We start from the raw sequence: 25230 nt of genomic DNA, 5'->3' as shown, positions 1-25230 counted from the left end.
CAAGTAGTGATTTTATTTTCATTTCTTTGATTAACATGGAAGTTGAACCTCCTTTCACATATTTGTTAGACATTGGGCAACCTCTTTTTGAAGTATGTGTTAGTTCATTTTATCCATTTTTAAAAAGATTTTATTTATTCATGAGAGAGAGAGAGAGAGAGACAGAGACAGAGACAGAGACACACATAGGGAGAAGCAGGCTCCATGCAGGGAATTCGATGCTGGACTCCATCCCGGGACTCCAGGATCACACCCTGGGCCAAAGGCAGGTGCTAAACCACTGAGCCACCGAGGGATCCCCAGGCGGCACTAAACCGCTGAGCCATCCGGGCTGCCCCATTTTTAAAAAGATCTTATATATTTATTTATTTGAGAGACAGAGAGAGAGAGAGATAGAGAGCACACATTAGTGGAAAGAGGAGCAGAGGGAGAGGAGAGGCAGACTCCCTACTAAGTAGGCAGGCCAACATGGGTCTCCATCTCAGAACCCTGGGATCATAACCCAAGCCTAAGGCAGACACTGAACCCCCAGGCACCTTGTCTTTATTGATTTGTATGAATTCTGTATATGTGTTGGACATGTTTCCTTTATTAGTATCTCTTGTATCCTCTTTCTGTGTCTGTCTTAAACGTGTGTGTGTTCAGATGAGGAGAAAGTGTTAATGTGCATAGAAGTATTTCTCCCTTTCCAGATAATGTTTATTATTCTTTCTTTTTTTTTTAAATGTAACATCAAGATTTTATTGTCTGCATAACAAAATTTGACGCTTAGAACTGGATCACTTGGCCCCTTCTCTTATCTCCTCCTAGGTCAAATTGCTTGCATCTCTTAATAGCTAGCATTCTCTTAGATCTGCAGTTGGGCTCAACACATTCAAGCCTCAGCACAATCTTCTTTGTAGTTTTAGCCTTTTTCCAGAAAATCGGCTTAGTCTGCCCACCATAGCCCCTCTGCTTCCTGTCATAACGCCGCTTTCCTTGGGCATAAAGAGAATCTTTGCCTTTCTTGTACTGTGTCACTTTGTGGGGTTGGTGCTTGTCACACTTCTTGCAGAAAGTCCGGTGGGTTTTAGGAACATTCACCATCTTTGCAAGAGTGCTATCGGCATGGAAAGCATGTTAATTATTCTTTCAAGAGATACTCTACCTAAAAAAAAAAAAAAAAAAGAGATACTCTCCTATAGTAAGACTATGGCGATATTCTCCTTCATTGTTTTTTAACCTTTATATAGCTTTAAAATTTAGACTGTCAATGCATCCAGAATTGATTTGTTGCGTGTGTGGATGGTGAAATCCATATCTTTCTTTTTTTTTTTTTTAAGATTTTACTTATTTATTCATGAGAGACACACAGAGAGAGAAAAAGAGAGGCAGAGACAGAGGCAGAGGGAGAAGCAGGCTTCATGCAGGGAGCCCAATGTGGGACTTGATCCTGGAACTCCAGGATCACACCCTGAGCTGAAGGCAGACGCTTAACCACTAAGCCACCCAGGCATCCCCCATATCTTTCTGATAAGATAAAAAATTTCTCTCCATTTAGAATACATGGTATTATGTGTGGAAGGAAAGGCAAGAAGTGTGAACAGGAAGTTCTTGCTGCCTGTATGTGTGAATAATACTGTCTTTTGTTTTCGTCTCTGGAGTTTCATGTCTTCTCCCAGCATCCATGCAACTGGCAGACTAACTTACTGGTTTGCAAATGGGTAACATTTTACAGCCTTTACATTTCTTGACAATTTTGGCATTGAAGATGGGTTAGAGATTGATCTGTACAACCTCTAGCCTTTGTGAGTTGCCATGGTAGCAGAGGGAATTTATGTTGGTGTGGTCCTTGGGTCCCCTCTCAGTCTGTGTGGAGCAGTATAAGAGGGGGGCACTTGATGGGATGAGCACTGGGTGTTATTCTATATGTTGGCAAATTGAACACCAATAAAAAATAAATTTGTATATAAAAAAAAAGAAAATTCCAGTCTGTCTAGTTTTTACCTGAGTTCATATCTCACAGTTTTGGAGTATGAAAATCTGAGATTAGGGTACCACTGTGGCTTTGAGGGCCTTCATGTGGGTTGCAGCCTTCTGGTATCTTCACAAAATGAACGGTCAAAAGAGCTCTCTGGCCTCTTTTTATTTTTATTTTTATTTTTTTAAAAGTTTTTATTTATTTATTCATAGACACACAGAGAAAGAGGCAGAGACACAGACAGAGGGAGAAGCAGTCTCCATGCAGAGAGCCCGATGTGGGACTCAATCCCAGGTCTCCAGGATCACACCCCAGGCTGTGCCAAACCGCTGCGCCACCGGGGCTGCCCTCTGGCCTCTTTTTAAAGGCCCCCAATCCCATTCATGAGGGCAGAGCTTCCCAGTCACTTCCCAAAGGCCCCACCCCCAATGCCATTACCTTGGGGGTTAAGTTTCAACAGATGAATTTTGAGGGGACACAAACAGATCATAGCACTACTGTTTGGGTAAGTTCAATACCAGTTGTTTCTACATCAGAATGTAATAGGCATTGTTGTGCTATAGGCTTGTGCTTCTCCATCCCAGATCCAGAGGGGGAGTTTCCCAATCTGAATGAGCTGCAAGTAGAGAAGTGCTACTGGGATACAAGGCCTCTCATTTGCCACCAGTGGGGCTGGAGGGGTGGGGATAAGGATTTAGGTCAAGCTCTGTCATAACAAGTTTCAGAATATACATGATATTCTCACTGTTGGCAAATTAGAGGCCTCAGGCCCTGTGGCCCTGTCTCATGTAGAGACAGTAGAGGTACTGTCTACTACTCTTTCTGCAGTAGAGGTGGGTGATATAACCTGCCCCAATTCAGGTCCTGTTTGCCAGTCACATCTCATTGGAAACCTATGGGCAATGAAGGAAAAACTCTTGTCTCTTTGGCTTCCCATCACTTAAAAGAGGGCTCAGCACTTACTGGGCTTCTGTCATGTGGGAGGATGGCACTAGTCTGTGAGGAATGAGTCTATGTTGGAACCTCTGGCAAAGAGAGGTAGCCTCCACTTGGAAGCCCCAGTTGTTGTATGCAATTTGGGCCACTGTGAGTCAAATAACAATTGCACTTTTATAAAATAGCAGTGATTAAAATCTAAAGGAAACTGGGGCACCTGGGTGGCTCAGTGGTTGAGCCTTTGGCTCAGGTTATGATCCCAGGGTGCTGGTATTGAGTCCTGCATCAGGCTCCCCACAGGGAGCCTACTTCTCCCTCTGCCTATGTCTCTACCTCTCTCTCTGTGTGTCTCGAATGAATAAATAAAAAAAAAATATTTTTAAAAACCTAAAGTAAACTAACTAAATACATTCTTTGAAAGTAGTGATTAGCATGTAGTGAGTGCTCCTCAAACTTTCCTTTAGATATATTGTCACTCCATGGCTTGATATTCCAATTTTCGAATGAGTCAACATAGATTCACTTGAAATAGGGTAGGAAGGACCCCCAAAATGTTGTGTCCAATGAAAAGTGCATTTTCAAGAATGAAGGCAGACTCTTTCCACTAGCATTTCAGGTTGACAGGAATAAGTAGTATGTATCCTTTCAAAGGAAATTTTAAGTTCCATACAATAGCCAAAGCCAATGGCACTAGAAACCCTCAATCTTCTGAGAGTGCCCCAAGTGCATGGTCCTGATCACTGATGGTTTAGGTCAACTGAAACCTAATGGTGTCCTCTCGGCCACTGGGTCTGGTTAGTTTCAGGGCCAGCTCTGCAGAACCAAATCAGAGGTGGGTTCTTCCTTCATTAGTCACATCTCAGAAACCTGGGCTGCTCCCAGGGGTCTAGATCTTTGGCATGCCATTTGGAAAGCTATGGACTGGCAGTTAAGGACCTTTCCACCCAAATCCCCTTCCATTGCTGTGTTGTCTGTGAACAGTGTAGACTAGTTGGAGGGCAGAAAGACTTGTGTGGGTCACTCACTTAGATGCCCATGGTAAGGGCCTGTTCTTCACAGACACTGCCAAGAAACAAACTGCTGATTAAGCTCTTTTGTGACATGTATGGCACCATTGAGACTCCCCTTATCTGGTTTTATTATGGTACATATGACAAATAAAATTGTAAAATATTGAAAGTTGCAGCCTTAGGTAAGAAGATCCATAATCTCAGTGAGCTGGTGGGGTGGTAGGGAGATCATGAGTACGTGGTATACAAGGACTTGTATATCTATACAAGCCCACCTCCATCCCCTTTTTATTGAGAGCAGTTTCCTAGGTGGAGTGAGGAGGGGTGTTTTGGAAAAGAAGCTTGGGCTCTTCAGACATGCCCAGGAGTCCTAGTTTAGCCTTGCCCTTCAAGAGATGCAATGAAGAAGGAAGAAGCATCCCAGGCCTTACCTTCTCTATCCCCCAACTCCCTCTGTTAATGTGGTCCTCAGAGATAGGTGGGGGACTGTGTTGAATGAGACTTGGAACAGAGTTTAGTCAGAGGCAACGCTGCTGCCAGTCTATATGAGGAGACAGACTCCAACACATTAGGGTCTGAGACAGAGAGAGAGAGAGAGAGTCAGTCAGACATGTGTGTTGGGTTTGGGTGGGTTGGTGGTTTACAGAGTAACTGCCACAGTGTTTTCTATAGTGGTTGTACCAGTTTCCATCCCTACTAGTAACATATGAGGGTTCTAGTTTCTCCACATCATCACCAACATGTGTTGCTTTTAAGGTTCTTCTTCTTATAATACTAATAATAGTGGGTGTACAGTAGTATATTATTGTGGTTTGGTAGTGCCTTTTTTTATCATGGCAAAATGTACATAAATGAAATTTACTGTTTTTGCCATTTTAAGTGTACAGTTCATTCATGTTGAGTACATTCTCATTACTGTGCAACCATCATCACCATCCATTTTTAGAACTTTTTCATTATCTCAACCTAAAACTCTGTACCCCATAAACAATATGTTCCATTTCTTCTCCCCTAATGCCTGACAAGTATGATTTTACTTGTCTCTATGTATTTGACCTCTGAAGATACTTCGTTTACTTAAAGTCATACAATATTTGTCCTTTTGTGTCTCACTCCTTTGACCAAGCATAATGACTCCCAGGTTCATCCAGGTAGTAGCCAGTTGAAAATTTCATTCTTTCATAAGGCCGAATAATGTTCCATTGTCTATACGGGTCTAGATATATCATATTTTGTTCATTAGTCATCAATGGACATTTGTGGTGTTTTCATGTTTTGACTATTATAAGTAATGGTGCTATGAGCATTGCTGTAAATATGGCTGAATTTCTGCTTTCCATCCTTCTGGGTATATGCCCAGAAAAGAAACTACTGGATTATGTTAAAGTTATGGTGAATTTTCTGAGAAGCTGCCATACTATTTTCTACAGTAGCTGTACCATTTTACCTTCCCACCAGCAATGCACAAGTGTTTCAATTTCTCTACAGTCTCACTAACACTTTTTTCTTTGTTTTTATACTAGATTTTTTATATTTTTTACATATATATATATATATTTTACTGTACCGTCTCTTTATTTTTTTTATTGGTGTTCAATTTGACAACATATAGAGTAACACCCAGTGCTCATCCCATCAAGTACTCCCCTCAGTATCCGTCACCCAGTTGCATGTCCCCCCCACCTCCCTTTCTACCACCCCTAGTTCGTTTCCCAGAGTTAGGAGTCTCTCATGTTCTGTCTCCCTTTCTGATATTTCCCACTCATTTTTTCTCCTTTCCCCTTTATTCTCTTTCACTATTTTCCCCCCCAAATATAAAGAGTTTATTCACTTCTGCCCTCGGTACAAAATATAAAACAGACCCCCACCCCCCACAGTTCTACGGCATCGACCCCAGTGCAGTCCGTCCGGGAAGGCCAGCCCTCAGGCCTCGAACAGGGCGCAGCTGGCACAGAGCACCGACTCGTGAACGTCGCCACAGTCCCCGAGGGCACACAGGGCGCAGGCCACGCTCCTGCAACTGGAGCAGACGTGCACACACCGCCCACAGAGGGCACGCTCACACTGGCCACACGCTGCCTTCCCGTCCACGGCTCGCACGCACAAGGAGGAGGCTCTGGTCACTGTCCCGGAGGGGTCAGCTTCAGAGGCCTGGGCTTGGCTCCTGGTCAGTCGGCCATCTGGTCCACTCAGCATCTGCCCACGGGCTGCCCGAAGGGCCTCTGTGGGGCCGGGCTTTGGGGACTCCGGCAGGTCAACAATGGCACAGCCGTCCTCCCAAAGTGGGCCCTGTAGGCCTGGGCCCCTCGAAAAGGAGTTGCTCGGTTTTCTCGAAGACCTCCCGCGAGTGCTGCTCGCCACACACGTGGCGGCTCAGCTCCCTCTGACCAACGCTGACCTTCAGCTGCAGTGGGGCGGCGTCTCCGAAGCGACAGCCCGGCTTGGGCACGGCCTCCGGCCGGAGCGGTGCAGCTCCGCCCCTTTCACTATTATTTATATTCCCCAAATGAATGAGACCATATAATGTTTGTCCTTCTCCGATTGACTTATTTCACTCAGCATAATACCCTCCAGTTCCATCCACGTTGAAGCAAATGGTGGGTATTTGTCATTTCTAATGGCTGAGGAATATTCCATTGTATACATAAACCACATCTTCTTTATCCATTCATCTTTCGATGGACACCGAGGCTCCTTCCACAGTTTGCCTATTGTGAACATTGCTGCTATAAACATCGGAGTGCAGGTGTCCTGGCGTTTCATTGCATCTGAATCATTGGGGTAAATCCCCAACAGTGCAATTGCTGGGTCGTAGGGCAGATCTATTTTTAACTCTATGAGGAACCTCCACACAGTTTTCCAGAGTGGCTGTGCCAGTTCACATTCCCACCAACAGTGCAAGAGGGTTCCCCTTTCTCCACATCCTCTCCATTTGTGGTTTCCTGCCGTGTTAATTTTCCCCATTCTCACTGGTGTGAGGTGGTATCTCATTGTGGTTTTGATTTGTATTTCCCTAATGGCCAGTGATGCGGAGCATTTTCTCATGTGCCGTGTTGGCCATGTCTATGTCTTCCTCTGTGAGATTTCTGTTCATGTCTTTTGCCCATTTCATGATTGGATTATTTGTTTCTTGGGTGTTGAGTTTAATAAGTTCTTTATAGATCTTGGAAACTAGCCCTTTATCTGATATGTCATTTGCAAATATCTTCTCCCATTCTGTAGGTTGTCTTTTAGTTTTGTTGACTGTATCTTTTGCTGTGCAAAGGCTTCTTATCTTGATGAAGTCCCAATAGTTCATTTTGCTTTTGTTTCTCTTGCCTTCATGGATGTATCTTACAAGAAGTTACTGTGGCCAAGTTCAAAAAGGGTGTTGCCTGTGTTCTCCTCTAGGATTTTGATGGAATCTTGCCTCACATTAAGATCTTTCATCCATTTTGAGTTTATCTTTGTGTATGGTGCAAGAGAATGGTCCAGTTTCATTCTTCTGCATGTGGCTGTCCAATTTTCCCAGCACCATTTATTGAAGAGACTGTCCTTTTTCCAGTGGATAGTCTTTCCTCCTTTGTCGAATATTAGTTGACCATAAAGTTGAGGGTCCACTTCTGGATTCTCTATTCTGTTCCATTGATCTATGTGTCTGTTTTTGTGCCAGTACCACACTGTCTTGATGACCACAGCTTTGTAGTACAACCTGAAATCTGGCATTGTGATGCCCCCAGCTATGGTTTTATTTTTTAAAATTCCCCTGGCTATTCGGGGTCTTTTCTGATTCCACACAAATCTTAAAATAATTTGTTCCAACTCTCTGAAGAAAGTCCATGGTATTTGATAGGGATTGCATTAAACGTGTAAATTGCCCTGGGTAACATTGACATTTTCACAATATTAATTCTGCCAATCCATGAGCATGGAATATTTTTCCATATCTTTGTGTCTTCCTCCATTTATTTCAGAAGTGTTCTGGAGTTTGTAAGGTATAGATCCTTTACCTCTTTGGTGAGGTTTATTCCTAGGTATCTTATGCTTTTGGGTGCAATTGTAAATGGGATTGACTCCTTAACTTCTCTTTCTTCAGTCTCATTGTTAGTGTATAGAAATGCCACTGACTTCTGGGCATTGGTTTTGTATCCTGCCACACTGCCAAATTGCTGTATGAGTTCTAGCAATCTTGGGGTGGAGTCTTTTGGGTTTTCTATGTATAGTATCATGTCATCTGCAAAGAGGGAGAGTTTGACTTCTTCTTTGCCAATTTGAATGCCTTTTATTTCTTTTTGTTGTCTGATTGCTGAGGCTAGGACTTCCAGTACTATGTTGAATAGCAGTGGTGAGAGTGGACATCCCTGTCTTGTTCCTGATCTTAGGGGAGAGGCTCCTAGTGTTTCCCCATTGAGAACATCTAATTCATTCTTAATGAAGGGTGTTAAGCTGCACCATTATTGAAGTGTTGAAGATAAGTGATATCAGACAAAGTAACTGAAAAAAATTCTTTTTTTTAATTGGAGTTAAATTTGCCAACATATAGAATAACACTCAGTGCTCATCCTGTCAAGTGCCCCCCTCAGTGCCCGTCACCTAGTCACCCCCATCCCCCACTCACCTCCCTTTCCACCACCACTTGTTCGTTTCCCAGAGTTAGGAGTCTCTCATGTTCTGTCTCTCTTTCTGATATTTCCCACTCATTTTTTCTCCTTTCCCTTTTATTCCCTTTCACTATATTTTATATTCCCCAACTGAATGAGACCATATAATGTTTGTCCTTCTCTGATTAACTTATTTCACTCAGTATAATACCCTCCAGTTCCATCCACATTGAAAAAATTTCTAATGGGGTAAGAGTAAAAACAAAAACTTGACTTCAGTCATTAACCTTAGAAATCATTGGACTCATTCATTAGAAGTAAATGCAGATTGATTTAGAAATGATGATACAGAAAATTTCTAGGAAAATACCAATATTGATCCTAGCGGTGGTAGTGGGTCTAAACAAACAAATAAACAATCCATTGAAATAGGTGTTGGGGAAATGTCTATCATAAATAAAAGCACCAGGATCAAATGGATTAACAGAGTCTATCATTCTTTTCTTTTTTTAAAAGATTTTATTTGTTTATTCATAGAGACAGGGAGGGAGAGAGAGCGAGAGAGAGGCAGAGACATAGACAGAGGGAAAAGCAGGCTCCACGCAGGGAGTCTGACGCGGGACTCGATCCCGGGTCTCCAGGATCACACCCCGGGCTGCAGGCAGTGCTAAACTGCTGCCCCACCGGGGCTGCCCTCTATCATTCTTTGAAGTATCAGAGAACCCAAACTCTTTTCTTAGTTTCAATTGTATTGAATGGTTAGCAGAGTACTCTAGAATTACTTTATGCTGAAATTTCCTTAAGAAGCAACTGTTGATTATGTAATTAATGAAGATATATAAAATTTAAGAACCAGAATAGATTCTTTGAGTTTTTTGAAACATAAATCTACCATTTGGTCTACCTCTGCCCATCTGTTCCCCCTGTGATAGTTTTATTCCAACTGAGACACTAGAGGGACCCTGGTCCACAGAAGACCACACTCATTGTTGACACCAGCAGGAAGTTGAGAGTGTCCCAAAACCTCACTCAATTTCAATAGTTCTCTAAATGTACTCACAGAACTCACTCATAGCTCTTCTACTCATTGTTGTGGGTTTTGTTAGTTTGTTTTTCAGAAAAGGATATAGATTAACAACAGACATGGATCAGATGCATGCATGTTGCATGGGGTTATATTTCAGGAAAAGAACCCACTGTAGATCTTCTAGTTGTCCTCTCTCTATGGAGTTATGGGGTGTTACTGTCTGGGGCTGATATGGGATAACACTCACCGAGTGTTGCCAAGGCAAGAAGACTCACCCGAGCCTTCGTGCCTGGCTTTTTTACTACAACTCTGCCACTTTGCCACTTACCTTCTGGATGGCTGACCTTATTAGTCTTCCTTCTGTCCCCAGGTGAGCTGATACCTTTTGTCTCCAGCCCTCTCAGAGGCCGCCATGATGATACTTGGGGCCCAAAGACTCATCCTAAAGCTCATTATTAGACTGTCTGGTGACCAAGCCTCCAAGCAAACAAAAACATTCCTATCAGGCATGGCCTTGGAAAGATCTAGAGATCATCTCCCAGTATCAAAGAGCAAAGGCCAGATTTCCCTTTGTGGGGGGTTATTTCTTCTCTAGATTGTTCACCTTCTGGGGTCTGCCCAGGACTCTCTCACAACAAAACATACATACGTATCTGGACATCTACCTATAGTATAGCATTTATAGGACACTTGGCAATGTATGAGTGTGAATAGACCTCACCTTTGGAAGAAGCAGTGTGGGTAGGGATAGATTTAAAGCAACAGCTAATTGGGGCACCTGGGTGGCTCAGTCTGTTAAGCATCTGTCTTTGGCTCAGGTCATGATCCTGGAGTCCTGGGATTGAGCCCTTGCTGAGCAGGGAGTCTCTTTTTCTCCCTCTTCCCCTCCTCCTGCTTGAGTACACTCTCCAAAATAAATTTATAAAATCTTTAAAGAAATAAGGAAACAGCTAACTGATCTTCTGTATCATTGCATATATCTTCATAATTTTGTACTAACTGAATTACCTCCCTTCTTGATCTGCAGTTATACCTTTGGGGAAGGCAAATTCTTCTCTAGCTGCATCTTAGTTGTCACATTCTACAAGAGATCCATGACTGACAACATTTCTTCACACAAATGCACACACAGTAGTTACTGAGGCATATGTGCAAATGCACATATGCATACATAGAGACTCAAACACACTGAAATATGTACTTAAGTCACCTCATACTCTCTCAATCACACACACACACTCACCACATGCAGACATCTACATTCTGATACACTCACAGTGCACATACCCACACAGATGACACTGTCCCACTCACTTTCCCATAGTCACTCATACAGTCACCACGTGGATATGTGTCTCAGGAACGTGTTTGTGAAAGTTTTGTGCATATCTCCAAATCTGGGAAACAAGACAAAAGGATCCTAATTGCCCAGCCACAATGGCAACATTTAAAGTATACAATATTGAAAAAATGCTCTGGGTTTTGCCACTTTTTTTTTTTTGTAAGAGATATTTATAGTTGGTGTTTATTGCATAATTATACACACTAACCAAGATATGGAAATAACTTAGGCATCTGTCAACAGATGAGTGAATAAAGAAGAGATATATTTGTTATATATAACATACATATTTTATATAAAATATATACAGTATAGTGGTAACCATATTACAATATTAGATGTATCAACTCTGATACCTTAAACTTATGTAATGTTATATGTCAATTATATCTCAATTAAAAAAACACAAAGTTTTATTTTCCTGATAATAGGTATAACAATTATTATTATTTTTTAGGGTTAATATTATGTTTATTACTTTTTTTAAATAATAAATTTATTTTTTATTGCTATTCAATTTGCCAACATACAGAATAACACTCAGTGCTCATCCTGTCAAGTGCCCCCCTCAGTGCCCGCCATCCAGTCACCCCCACCCCCCGCCCTCCTCCCCTTCCATCACCCCTAGTTCGTTTCCCAGAGTTAGGAGTCTTCCATGTTCTGTCTCCTTTTCTGATATTTCCCACTTATTTTTTCTCCTTTCCCCTTTATTCCCTTTCACTATTATTTATATCCCCCAAATGAATGAGGCTTTGCCACTTGAAGAAGTGAGAAACTTTGAGTCTATGGGTTCTGACTGAGTTGGATGGGAAATAGAGCACTAGGAAAGGGAGTATAGCAGAAGGGGGTGCAGAGAGCACGGGGTGTGGGTGTGAGAGAGTGAGGAGGTGAAACTGCACAGAGGGTAAAGTGTAGGTCATATTTTAATGGCACTGTGTGGCCTATGCACAAGTGGGCAAGGTATGCAAGTAAATTGAGGGTGTAACACATCCTGGGCTCTGTGGGGACAAGGGGTACAGGAGTCAAGAAATCAAAAGAGACAACAGAGAAGAGAGAGTGTGCTTGAGTGTGTGAGGGGTAGGGTTGTGTAGGAGGCACAGGAGAGTCCATGTCCACAGTAGGTTACAGAGCATAGTGGGATGAGAAGTATGTCTTTTATAAGATTGATTTCATTCTTTTCTTGATTTTATTTTTACTTTAATTCATTTTATTTTATTTTATTTGTCATTTCATTTCATAAGAAAGGAGACTACACATGCAGCACCTTAGTTGGATGTAGCAGAAGTCTGAGAACCTTGACCCCTAACCCCCAACAGTCTCCTACAAATGGGCTTGAGAGCTTATCTTAAGGTTCCAGCAGGGGAGCACAGCTACTTGCATACTCTTGGCCATAGAAGGATCCTCCTTTATCAAGGAAGGTTGTCTTCTTTGCTGAATGTATATCTTTGGAAAGGATGAACACGGAGCTAGGAGGGAGGAAGGGGACATCACCTAGGCAGCCAGATTAGTGGAATCTAGCCTGGCCATCAATGGGGTGACAGATGTCACAGTCCCATTGCCTTCAAGTCTGAAAGATTCTTTTGATGGTTGGACACAACACAATGACAGATGAAAGGCAGAACCATATTACTAGCAGCTTCACACTAAAGAACAGGCAGGCCACACAATTCCCCTTCTTGTGTAGGTTAACAGAAGCCTGGAGGTGGAAGGGCAACTTATATATATTACAGAGGGAGTGGGGTTAGCTGGATTTCAAAACTCCCTAAGCATTGTCTATTTTGGATAATTCCTTAAGTGCCAGGGCATAGGGATGGTTCCTCATCCAGTGGTCATTGGCCCCAGAACAATTAGAGCTGGTGCATGGTGGCAGGAAGCAGGAGAGTCCATGAGGAGAGTGGTAGTGTATGGATTTGATCAGTTGCTCAAGAAGGAGAGCCTATTTTCCCCTAGCCTGGAACTCCAAACTGGTCAAGGCAACATAAAACAGGAAACTTAAAACTCTACTACAGGGTATTTTGGTATATGAATGTCCTGCGGATAGTTAAAATCCATTATAGAGCCTGACATGGGATGAGGATTAGTCTTACAGGAGGCTTATGGTTGTGGAGATAAGATGATTGTATGTGATGAAATCAGTAGTGGAGGGTAGTGGGCTTGAGTAGACTAAGGAACCCAGAGGAAAAGAGCAGATGTAGGAGGGTGAACAGGGGACACATGGAGTTGATGGCACTGAATATGTGAAGGCTGGGTTTTTGATGAAGGTGTGAGAAGTGTTTGGAGTTGGACTGAGTTCACTAGAATGGGGAAAATATATATCTGGAGGACTGCAGAAGCAGTTTTTGGCTGAGGTTCCAATAATGGCATGGGGAAGAGAGTAGACAGAGGGAAGCTATCCCTGGTGGGTGAGGGATGGAGGTGGTTATGGTGTTAGAAATGTTCACGCAAGGTAGAGGGATAAGTAAATTAAGGAATTGGAGGGTGATGGAGTAGCTCTTATGGCTAGAACTATCCATATATAGATTTCCCACAGTGATACAATGATGTCATTTTTGTGTGCTTTCAGAAACCTAGGATCCAGTCATGTCAGGGATTGATTTTATTGTCTTCATCCCTTAGTTCCTTTTTTAAAAAAAGATTTTATTTATTTATTCATGACACACACACACACACACACACACACACACACATACATACACACACAGAGGCAGAGACACAGGCAGAGGGAGAAACAGGCTTCCTGCAAGGAACCAGATATGGGACTCAATTCTGGATCGCGGGATCACGCCCTGAGTCAAAGGCAGACTCTCAACCACTGAGCCACCCAGGCATCCCCATCCCTTAGTTTCTTTAATCAGATCAGTTGCCCTTCTTGCTTTTTCTTTGTCCTCAGTGACAGGAAAAGTGTTGAAGACTGCTGTCATTGTTTTGCAGAATGTCATTCAGTGTGGGTTTCTCTGATTGTGTCTGTTCACGCAAGGTACATCCTGAGTCTCAGGCACCACATCAGAGCAGAACTTCTACCCACAGTTGATGGTGGGACTTCCTGAGTGCATCTACTCAGAGGCAAGGGTTATGAGGAAATGTTGGTGCACTAGATATGTGGTGAGCTTCTTCCAGGGAGAAGTAGGAGACATGGTTTGATTGTTGCAGTGAGCTGGGGAGAGATGGTGTGCCCACAGACATTCAGGCTCCTGGAGGAGCCCAGTCAGCTCTCAGATGCCGGTTGATTGGAAGCCAATTATTAGAATGGAATATCCCAAAGAATCTCTTTCAGGAAATTGCCAGATGATTCCCAGGCTCATTATAATTTGGAAGTGATGTGAAGCTAAATGTCCTCAGTGCTAGTTTCACATTTAGGATATCCTGGGACAGAGGGCGGAGGATTCTGAAAAATCATCACTTATGCTCTACTCACTGCACTATTTTTATTAAGTAAGTTGCTTAGTCTCCAGGACGCATTTCTGAGAGTGAGCTGAAGCTCTGGCTGTTGGGGACATAACAGGCGGCTGCTCTGCATGGGTTTTGTAGGAAGATTTGGTACAGGCACATCACTGATACTGTAGCAGGATTTGGGATGTTTCTGGGAGTGCATGTCTCTAGAGACAGGGGATGAGAAACTATGTTATGACCTTCAGATCAGAGCTGTTTGTCTTTGAATCCCTCCTGTGACAAAGGACATGGAAGGGCAGGCTTTTCTGTAATTCAAGGTCCTTCTGCCTGTGGAGAGGCAGGGGGGGAAAGGAAGGTGTATTAGTTTGCTGTGGTTTCCATAAGAATACCATGAACTGATTGGATGAGGCAATGGAAATTTATTGTTTGGAGATCTGGAGGCTACAGTACAAGATAAGGGGGTCCTCAGGGCCAAGTATCCTTCCAGTCGTCCCTGGGGAGAGTCTACTCCAGCCCAATCTCCCAGCTCTGCATCCTTGGCTTATGGGCAATCAAATTAGTTGTCCTCCAAGATAACCCTTTTTGTAAAGACACCGGTTGTGTGGGATTAGGGGCCACTCTACTCCATATAACATCATCTTAACTATTTCCATTTGTAATCCCCTTATTTCCTAAGACAGGCACATTCTCAGGTACTAGAAGTCAAGAGTTCAGCATATTTGTTTTGATGGGACTCAGTAGAACCCCATAGTAGAAGGACTTGTTGATACCATAAAAGGCATATTCATAAATCTGTTTTTTTTTCCCAGATAATAAGAAAGAGGCCTGGATCAGGATAGCAACGGGAAAATGTCTTTTCTCAGACAAATAGTGAGTTCCAAGTTAGACTCTATGTGCTTCTCTCCTCCTGAGAGGCCATGTGTTTATTCTTTGAAAATCTTTGCTTTTCTATCTCAACGTTGTCACCCTAGCCCTTTCCCCTGGGCTCTTTGGCTCAGATTCACTCTCCTCTCCAGGGCCCTCTGTCCTGTGCTCATGGTTCCTGCCACTGCTTCGTATTTCCCCCAGGCTTTGTTTCCTTGTCCCACATGCCAAGAGTATCTTAAGAGGTGCTTGCTAGAAACTTGTAGTTATTCTTGGTAATTGGCAACTGAGAAAAAAGTTTTCAAAAATATTCTCAGCTCCCAAACCTGTCAGTGCCAATGCTGCTTCAAGTGAAATGATAATTGCAGTTGTGAGGGGAGGGGAGCTCCCAGAGTCATAAACATACATCTCAAGGCCCAGCTGCCCCTCTTGCATGCATACTGCCTGCTATGCCTGTCACACCAAGCCCACCATGTGTGCAGCAGGACTAAGTTGGTAAATTTTCTCTAGGTTCATCTGAGTGGTAGAATCTGTAAGGGCAGGGGTGGTATCAGGAGTCCAGGTAAGGGAACATATTGGATAAAGGAGGATTTCTATGTCTGAAATTGGTCCATGCCAAAGGCTGGCATGAAGATGGAATACATCCTGAGGTAGAAGCTGAACTAGGAAAGAAAGATGGCAGTCCTAGACCTACAGCCATCCCTCATAGCTTTGCCTTAGGACAATACTAACAGTGTTTGCTGTGGTTTCATCTATTTGGTTTGTGAAAAGTGACTTTTAAGATTTAAAAAAAAAAAAGATTTTTTTATTACTTCCAGTTAGTTAACATACAGTGTTATATTATTTTCAGGTGTACTATATAGAAATTCAACACTTTCTGCAAAGAAATCTAATAATTAATTTGCTTAAGGACTGTAATTCTGGAGTCAGGCTGCTGTTCAGACTCTGTTCCAGGAACAATAGACATCATTTTCAGATCTCTATATGTGCACTCATAACACCTCCATGCTTGTAATAAATGTTGGTTGAATGTCTACAAATCATGTGATCCTGTGCAGAAACAGTATGTCTGGTTGCATTTGCTGGAGCAGAAATGTTTTCTATAACTCTGGGTCTATGAAGTGCTTAATAGATTAATAATTGTGTCTCAGTTGGTTATGAGATACTTTTCCCATTAATGGAGGGAAGAAACATTTAAGAAAAATATGTTACTAAATATCACACATGATTTTTTAAAAAGATTTTATTTATTTATTCATGAGAGACACAGACTGAGAGAGAGAGGCAGAGACACAGGCAGAGGGAGAAGCAGGCTCCATGCGGGGAGCCCGATGGGGGACTCGATTCTGGAACTCCAGAATCACACCCTGAGCCAAAGGCAGAGGTTCCACCACTGAGCCACCTAGGCATCCCGATACCAATCCAAAACTTGTCAGTTGTACAAGATACAAGGGTTTTGCTTTAACATTCCATTTTGCATGTCTTGTAGTTCAATATCTTTCACAAATCTTGCTTTGCAGGTATTAATATTATTTAAGCAGGTATTACTAAGTAGGTATGTATATCATTTGAATGTAGTTATAATTTTGTTTTGACCTTACACAATATAATCAGGCAGTGGTGCTTCTTTTTCTGAGTTCCTATGTCTTGCACATTTCTTCCTGGAATAAAGCTAATGATTATTTATGTTGCCATCCTCATATTGAACCATTCTTGAATTCATTTCTTTTTTTTTTTTTTTTTTTTTTCTTGAATTCATTTCATCCAGCTTGTCATGGGTAAGTTTCCTGTAACTTTGTAGTACTTCAGTCAGGGCATCTACAGTGTATTAAGATCTCTAAATGTTTATTTACATTCTTATTTGACCATAGAAACAGTCTTTATCAATAAGTGAAAACTCATTAATAGCAAAAACTTAAATATGCCAGCAATCTCAACTGAAATGACAAGGTGCAAACCTAAAAGTAAATTGATAGCTGGTTTATTTCAAGAACCACAGCTCAGTAGCATTTTTGTGTATTAAGGATTAAATGTGCTAACTTTGTTACCAAACCTGCCAGATTCCAATCCCCACTCTGCCCCTAATTAGTGAATGAATTCAGCCACAGTGCATCTCCTTTGTGTGCCTCTGTTGTTCTCACCTTAAAGAATGCAATGGTCACTGCCTCCCGTCTGTGAGAAATAAGAAGTTACCACATGGGAGCCATTATACCAGTGAGTCATACATTGGAAGTATGTGATAATGGTTGTCTATGAATCTCTTGGAAGACCTTAACTGACAGAAGAACTTTAAGTATTATTTCAAAGTAGGAAATATTGGTAAGTGGAAAATATTGGATTTCAGTTAATATGATTCATGTTGCCCCTTCCTTATATTCTCATGCAGTATCCTATAGCCCAGAAGACAAATACCAGTCACTGAGATCTGCCAGGATGGCCACCAGGGATCTGGCAGTAGGACTGATCTTCTTAATGCAGACTGTGGTTGGAATCCTGGGGAACTTCTCTCTTCTTAACCATTATCTCTTCCTTTATTTCACTGGGTGTAGGCCAAAGTCCACAGATTTGATCATCAAGAATCTGATTGTAGCCAACATTATGGTCCTGTTCTCATTTGGAATACACAACATGATGCCATCTTTTGTGTTATATCATATCCTCAGTGATTTTAGATGCAAATTTTTTCTCTATATTCGTGGGGTAGGCAGGGGAGTGTCCACTGGCACCACCTGCCTCTTGAGTGTCTTCCAGGTCATCATCATCAGCCCCAGGAACTCCAGGTGGGCAGTGCTTAAAGGGAAAGCTTTCAAGTGCATTGTCCCTTCCATTGTCATGTGCTGGGTCTTGCAGATACTGGTAAATATACCGATACCTATGTTTTTGACTATCACTTTGAACAACAAAAATATCACAAGTAGAAAAAATTTTGGATACTGTTCAAGTGTTCTTCGTGACAAAATCAGAAACGTATTGAATGTAGCATTGTTGTCATTCCCTGATGTCCTGTTTTTGGGGCTCATGCTCTCTGCCAGCAGCTCCATGGTCTTCATCCTGTATAGGCACAGGCAGAATGTCCAACACATTCTCAGGACCAATGTCTCCTCCACATCATCACCTGAATCTACAGCCACCAAAACCATCCTTCTCCTGGTGAGCACCTTCATCTATTTTAACACTCTGTCCTCTATCTTTCAGATTGTTTTGAGTCTGTTTGATAATCTCAACTGGTACATAATGAACACCAGTTTAGTGATCAGTCTGTGTTTCCCAACTGTCAGCCCCTTTTTGCTCATGAGTCGTGACCCCAGGATATCTGGTCTGTTTTGCCTGGGTAAAGAACATAAAATCCCCTCATGTTAAGAGAAATATGTAAATTTTAGGAATTCCTAATGTTGGTAATTCACTTATCCTCTCAGGGTCCTGAGTACAATGATGAGATGCTAACAAAACATTTTGAGCATCACCTTCAATGTTAACAATAAGTTATAATAGTGATTGTAATGTCACATTATATAATTATCTTATAAATACTCATGTGATTGAAGTGCTTCAACTAGAAAATATCTTGATCATCTCCTTCAATGTTAACAATAAATTATAATAGAGATTATAATGTCACATTATATAATTATCTTTTAAATACTTATGTGGTTGAAGTTGGGTCAGTGGAGGAGTCCAGAAATGATGCAAGTATAAACACTAGGACCTGAAACAATCTGATATTATAGAGAAGTCTTTGAGTATGTGACATAAATTTGTCACACTACATTTCCCAGAAGTGACATAGGCATGGAATCATAGGAAAAGCAGCATGAAAATGGATCAGCATGTGGCAGGTAATCACTGAAACTGAAGAAAATTGTGCTGGAGGGGAAATTCAGTCGGTGAGTACAGGTTTGGGGACCCAGCTATAATTTTTCCTTTCCATACTAGAATGGTGGCAGTCACTCAGGTGAAGTATGACATCATAGGAGCTTGGGAGATGAGCATGTACAAACACTTTCAGGTAGACATGGACGGATTGAACTGGAATGGGTAGTGGAATACACAAGTTACATTTGAGCTAATTCTTAAACAACATCAGGTGATTGTAACAATTTAAATGACATGAATTCCATAGAATTGGCGTCTGTAGAAGGCAAATTTTTCTTTCCTTAGTCATGGTAATCTGGTGCCTTTGGCAAGAAAGAGGTTTGGTAGTGAACATTCATCTCTGAAGTGATGAGATTAGTTTATGGTGGAGACTTCCACTGAATGTGGAGTCCTGAAGTGAGAGTCATTTGAAAGGCAGAGACAGAAGTCCATTCTGTGTATGTGGAGTTTGTGGCTCCTTGATTTTCAATTTTCCTCAATTTTAGAAGAAATTTTTAAAAAGATTTTATTTATTTGAGAGAGAGAGAGCGCCTGCACACCTGTGATTTTGAAGAGGCAGAGGATAGAGAGAGGGAAAGCAAGAACCTGAGGCAGTCTCTGAACTGAGTGTGGAACCTGTGAGGCTCTGTCCTACAACAGCCAAATCATGACTTGAACTGAAACCAAGAGTCAGACACTCAATGGACTGAGCCACCCAGGCACTCCTAGGAGATATTTTTATAGAGGTGCTATATATATAGAACATTGTTCCACAAAATGAACCCATATTTGTAGCTAACATGAGGCACTTAAATATTTACCTGAACATTAGATCATAACAAATAAAGAAGAAAAAAAATAGATATCGACAAACTTATATTTACATTTATGCATATAGGGATTTATTCTGTGTGATCTCTTTGGGAATATACAGATGTAGATTTAATCATGTTTGTTATCCACAAATAAAATATTGGAGCTTTGTCCATTAGGGAAAATTTTCAATAGTACCAGCTACAATAATGACCAAATCAAGGCAGATATGATTTGATGTGTAAATTGCCCTACTAGTTGTCTGACTGTTAAAGTTCTATGAAGTGTATTTTTTATTTTCTTTCCTTAATTCTATTATTTTGTTGAATTTCTAGAAATAACAGTCAGTGACATAGAAAAACATGTTTGAATTTAAGAGGGGTAATTACAGCAAAGATGACAGTGCTAGGTGATATTTCAGAGGTAAAGGGCTATTTCCATCCCTTTGGAAATCCTGTTCTTTCTGAATGGTTGGTATTATGCTTACTATTCCTGCTGGAACTCCTCATATTTCTGTAGAAAGCTCTCCTGCTGCCATCACCAACAGCCCATCTAGTAGTGGATGTGGTGATGCCTTTCTTTACTTTGGAAATGAAGGAATTCGATTATTTTTTGGTATAAAGGGAAACCTCTGCCATTGAAAGATGCCACTTGGTATTAGTGTGGACATGACCTTCTAAGATCTGCCCTGTGTCCTCCTATTGCCTGCTGCTGCAGACCTCCATGCTCTTCTTGGAAGCCATCCTGAACAGCATATTGCTTTTCTTCTGTGGTCAGAGGTTCTGTTTGAGGTGCTCACCCTGGCTGTTTTCTCCAGAATGAACAGGATTTGCAGTACAGAAATTTCAGCCAGCTTCCCTCATGGGCTGACATCACAGATACTTCTGGTCTTTAGCCACACCAATGAGAATTTGTGGGTCAGATTGTCCTGGGAAAGGTCAAAGCTTTTCTTCAGCACAGACATTTGTGTAACACACTGAGCACAAACCATTGGGCATCTTCTTCTAACGCAGGACCAAGAGTCTAAGGGACTATTCTACACTCCAGTGTCTGGGTGGCAAGGCTGTCCCATGCTGGCCCTTCTCAGAAGCAGTTTCCTGTTGCCCTCCAGTTCTGTTTGATCCTCTTGCCTAGAGCATTTTGTGTGGACCTGGTCAGCTACTTGGGTTTCCAGTAGGACCAGAGCCACATATTCTTGGTATGTGCTGTGCCACACTGTCACAAAAATGCAGAGAGCTTTCGGATGGTCTGCTCCCAGGGTGATACAAAAGCCTTTCACCTCATTCTTCAGAGATGAATGCCAGAACTTCTTTTTGTAGTTCATAGTGTTATTTTCCTTCTCTTTTCATGAAAGAAACCTTTTAAATAATAAATGTATTTTTTTGTTGAAAAATTTTAAAGGAGGGATCCCTGGGTGGCGCAGCGGTTTGGCGCCTGCCTTTGGCCCAGGGCGCGATCCTGGAGACCTAGGATCGAATCCCACGTCGGGCTCCCGGTGCATGGAGCCTGCTTCTCCCTCTGCCTGTGTCTCTGCCTCTCTCTCTCTCTCTGACTATCATAAATAAATAAAAATTAAAAAAAATATTAAAGGAGTCAAACTGTGGAAGGAGCCTCGATGTCCATCAAAAGATGAGTGGATAAAGATGTGAGATATATATATATATATCTCACAGTGGAATATTACTCATCCATTAGGAACGACAAATACCCACCATTTGCTTCCACGTGGATGGAACTGGAGGGTATTATGCTGAGTGAAATAAGTCAATTGGAGAAGGACAAACATTATATGGTCTCATTCATTTGGGGAATATAAAAAATAGTGAAAGGGAATAAAGGGGAAAGGAGAAAAAGTGAGTGGGAAATATCAGAAAGGGAGACAGAACATAAAGACTCCTAACTCTGGGAAACGAACTAGGGGTGGTGGAAGGGGAAGTGGGTGGGGGGTTGGGGTGACTAGGTGACGGGCACTGAGGGGGGCACTTGATGGGATGAGCACTGGGTGTTATGCTATATGTTGGCAAATTGAACTCCAATAAGAAAAATTTAAAAAATAAATAAAAATAAAAAAATAAAATAGAAAAAGAAAAAGCCTGCCCACGCACGGAGCCCCCAGAGCCCTTGGTTATCTTAAGTGCTTTGACCGCAGGGGCGGGCAGAACAGCGCAGCATCAGGCACATCTCGCGCCGAGCGCTGCGTGCCAGGAGGGCGGCCAGTGCAAGAGCGGTGACCTGGGAGCCCAGAACCCACACTCCCAGCCCCAGCTCTGCCCCCAGAACTCACTACAATGGGCCTGAGACACTGTGGGGGGCACATTGGTGGTTGCACGCCTTTGGGGAATGACAACTCTTGGAGCAGAACAAGGGTGTTGGGGATCCCTGGGTGGCACAGCGGTTTGGCGCCTGCCTTTGGCCCAGGGCGCGATCCTGGAAACCCGGGATCGAATCCCACATTGGGCTCCCGGTGCATGGAGCCTGCTTCTCCCTCTGCCTATGTCTCTGCCTCTCTCTCTCTCTCTCTGTGACTACCATAAAAAAAAAAAAATTGAAAAAATTGAAAAAAAAATTAAAAAAAAAAAAAAAAGAACAAGGGTGTTGTCACCATCTGCGACCCCAGAGCTCCAGGCTGGGGTGGTGAAGGTTCAAGCACATGGCAGACTATGGGAGGGAGGAATTTGAGTGTGCTGAGTGAGGGGACCTTGGCGGCCCATGTTGCCAGCAAGACAGTCCTCGGTGGCCCACTGTAGGCTGAGTCCCCGGGGTGGCACTGCTGGAGTCAGGGGCGGGGATGTCACACAACCTCCCAGAGCCTCAGTTTCACCATAAACAGGCCCCCAGGAGCACAGGCTGGTTTTCAGGATACAGCCAGGTAAAGGTGTAGGGCACCAGGGGTGATGCTCAGCAAACACAGACCATAGACATCCCGACATCTGGGAAATAGATAAGGCAGATGAGGCAGCACCGAGCATGCAGAAACCAGGGCCTGTGCTCCTCGCCCTGTTGTGATCCCCCTGCAGCCCAGCTGGTCCCCTACCCTGCCCACTTGCAGCCTCCAAGGGGCCTTGACAATGTCTACAGCATGTGGCAGTAGCTTGTGAGGACAGTGATGTGGCCCCTGGCCCAGCTCCCCTCCGCGGCCTTGCTCATCACCTCTCTGCTCTGGAACATTCCATTTCCCAGAATGCTCTCTTTACAACCCACACCCCAAAGCTTTGCGGGATCTGCTGCTTTGGTGGCCACCCCAGACACAGCTGAGGCTGCCACACGGCCTGTGTCACCAGGGTCCTCCCCATGATGCCAGCAAAAGACCCAGACCAATAGGAAGAGAAATGCAGGGCGCGGCGGGAAACGATGCCCATTTTATCAACCATCGGGGCTGAGCCTCGAGCTGCGCCAGGCCTACAGGGTGCCGGGGGTGGACGGCACACACCAGGTACTGGTAGGTGGGGGTCGAAAGCAGCCACTGTTAGGGGATTGGAATTCTGAGCTCCAGCTGGGGTCACAATTATTCATGTGGGTCCCAAGGCCAGCAGGTGTAACCACATTGGAGCATCCAGTCCAGGGGCAGGGAAGGTATGGGGGATTAGAGGAAACATCTCAGGGCACAAAGCGACGAGGTCGTTAGGATGGTGAATGTGCTTGGGATGCTGTGGGAAAGGCCAGGTGGTGGGTTCAGGACTGGCCCCTCTCAGTGGGAGGAGAGTGAACAGGTGTAGGGGTCCGGTCCAGGAATTCGGTGAGAAGAGGTCAGAGGGGGTCAGCTGTCCAGGGCCTTTGCTACTGCCACAGGTTCACCCTAACAGGGCTGGGGGAGGGGCCGGGGTTCAAGGCCAGGATAGGGAGTGCTTGAATGGTGCCCAGGACACAGTCACATGCTGTGCCATGTCCCTGAAGGTCATATGTTGACACCTGACCCCCAGACCTCAGAATATGATTGTATCTGGAAATGGGGCCTTTACAGAGGTGATTAAGGTAATATGAGGTCACCTGGGAGGCCCTGATCCCATGTTATGGGGGTCCTTATATGGAGAGGGGATCAGGACACAGACACACATGGAGGGCCGACCCCGTGAGGACCCAGGGAGATCACGGCCGTCCACACACACGCAGAGAGGCCTCAGGAGGACCCTGCCTGCCCATGCCTAGACCTTGGGCTTCGGCCTCCAGGACGGGGAAAGGATGAATGTTTAAGCCCCTCTGGCTGTGGCACTTTGCAGCTGGCAGCCTGAGCGAACACACACACACAGTGAGTACAGCATCACATCAGCTCCTGCATGACACATTCCCATTTCACAGACAAGGAAATGGGTGTACACATGTGTGTGACACCTGGCCAAGGTGGGCAGGCTGACGTCCTAGAGTCTCTGCTGGCCCACAGGGCTCTGCCTCTCTAGGCCCGCAGGGTGTGCTGGTGCTTCTCAGAACCACAACAGGACGAAGAAGCCGGGACCCATCCCTCCCAAAGGAAGGAGATGGGAATTGATACTGCTTTTGAACTTTTATTCTGGCAGCACAGGAAGTGGTTTCAGAAAGGACACAGTCCCTGCTCACCTGAGAATGGTGAGGTGTCCAGTAGGATGCTCCCATCCTCTTCTGCAGAGGGAAGGGGAGACGCACAGCTTGGACCTTCCCACAAGGGCTACGGAGACCAGACGAGGGCGGGGTGGCAGTGCGTCTCTGGTAATGGTGGCAGCGGTTGGGTGTGTGTGGGGCCACAGCCAGAGGGCCTGGGATAGGGCAGGGGAGAAACCTTCACTCCTCGCACCATCACTTATCAGCCAAGGGGTGGCCTTGGGCCCAAAGGCAAGTGATGGGGCCACAAACATCCAGCTGCTAATTTACAGAACAGGGAGCTATCACAGGAGCCGGGGGAGGATTCTTGTCCAACTCAGGGATAACTAAGGAATTGATTTCACAAGAATGCTCCTCATCTGTGATGCTTTAGGTCTCTGGGATGCCGTGAGCTCAGAGGTCAACTTCTGGGGCGATGCTTAGACCTTTTCTTGCCTCAACACAGGACAGGCAACTTTCCCATCTGCCCTTGAATGCAGGTGAGCATGACACTGAATGCAGGTGAATATGAACACAAGACTAAATTTCTCTCTTATTCTGATTAAAAGTAGGTTCCTCTCACACTTCCGCACCCGCCCGTTCCTGGTGGGTGAGGACTCCGTGCTGGTCGTGGTGGACTTCTCATACCTGTGAGCATCATTTCCAGCACGTGAACTCAATCAGTGTGACTGAGTGAATGAATGAAGAACGGAAGTCCACTAGGAAACATGAAGGTAGGGCTTCTTGCTAACATGGAGGGAGGGCCTGGTGTGGGGTCCCTGGGACAGGGCAGGTGCTGGGACCCGGGCTCAGGGTGGCCCCCATCAATGGCAGGGGTTGCTAGGACAGGCCTGGAGAGGACAGACTGGCAGGACCCACTATCCCTGTGTGTCCATGGCTGGGGT

At 43.9% G+C, this 25230-nt stretch overlaps 2 protein-coding genes and 2 pseudogenes across 2 annotated transcripts; 2 read left to right on the top strand and 2 right to left on the bottom strand.

Annotated features, from left to right (window-relative positions):
• Positions 1 to 768: 768 nt before the first annotated feature.
• Positions 769 to 1089, bottom strand: LOC112643406 (60S ribosomal protein L36a-like). The gene has a single exon (XM_025421447.2). It carries the CDS (start codon positions 1084 to 1086, stop codon positions 769 to 771), a length of 318 nt encoding a protein of 105 aa, XP_025277232.1. The 5' UTR covers positions 1087 to 1089.
• A 4644-nt stretch (positions 1090 to 5733) lies between these two features.
• On the bottom strand, positions 5734 to 9927 carry LOC112643689 (apoptosis regulatory protein Siva-like). The gene is given in 4 exon segments (XM_049109282.1): positions 5734 to 6188; positions 6191 to 6214; positions 6217 to 6392; positions 9896 to 9927. Coding segments are annotated over 4 exon segments (591 nt in total). The 3' UTR covers positions 5734 to 5829.
• Positions 9928 to 17542: 7615 nt separating this feature from the next.
• On the top strand, positions 17543 to 18482 carry LOC112643397 (vomeronasal type-1 receptor 4-like; annotated as a pseudogene).
• A 438-nt stretch (positions 18483 to 18920) lies between these two features.
• LOC118350906 (transmembrane protein 216-like) lies at positions 18921 to 24979 on the top strand (annotated as a pseudogene).
• The last annotated feature ends 251 nt before the right edge of the window (positions 24980 to 25230 follow it).

This window comes from Canis lupus, chromosome 1 (assembly GCF_003254725.2).
Source record: "Canis lupus dingo isolate Sandy chromosome 1, ASM325472v2, whole genome shotgun sequence".
NCBI classification, from domain to species: domain Eukaryota; kingdom Metazoa; phylum Chordata; class Mammalia; order Carnivora; family Canidae; genus Canis; species Canis lupus.
This window is presented reverse-complemented; position numbering and strand designations above follow the sequence as displayed.

Bases quoted from the DNA above. Each gene is read 5' to 3' on its own strand.
- LOC112643406 (XM_025421447.2), bottom strand. From the start codon at position 1,086: ATGGTGAATGTTCCTAAAACCCACCGGACTTTCTGCAAGAAGTGTGAC.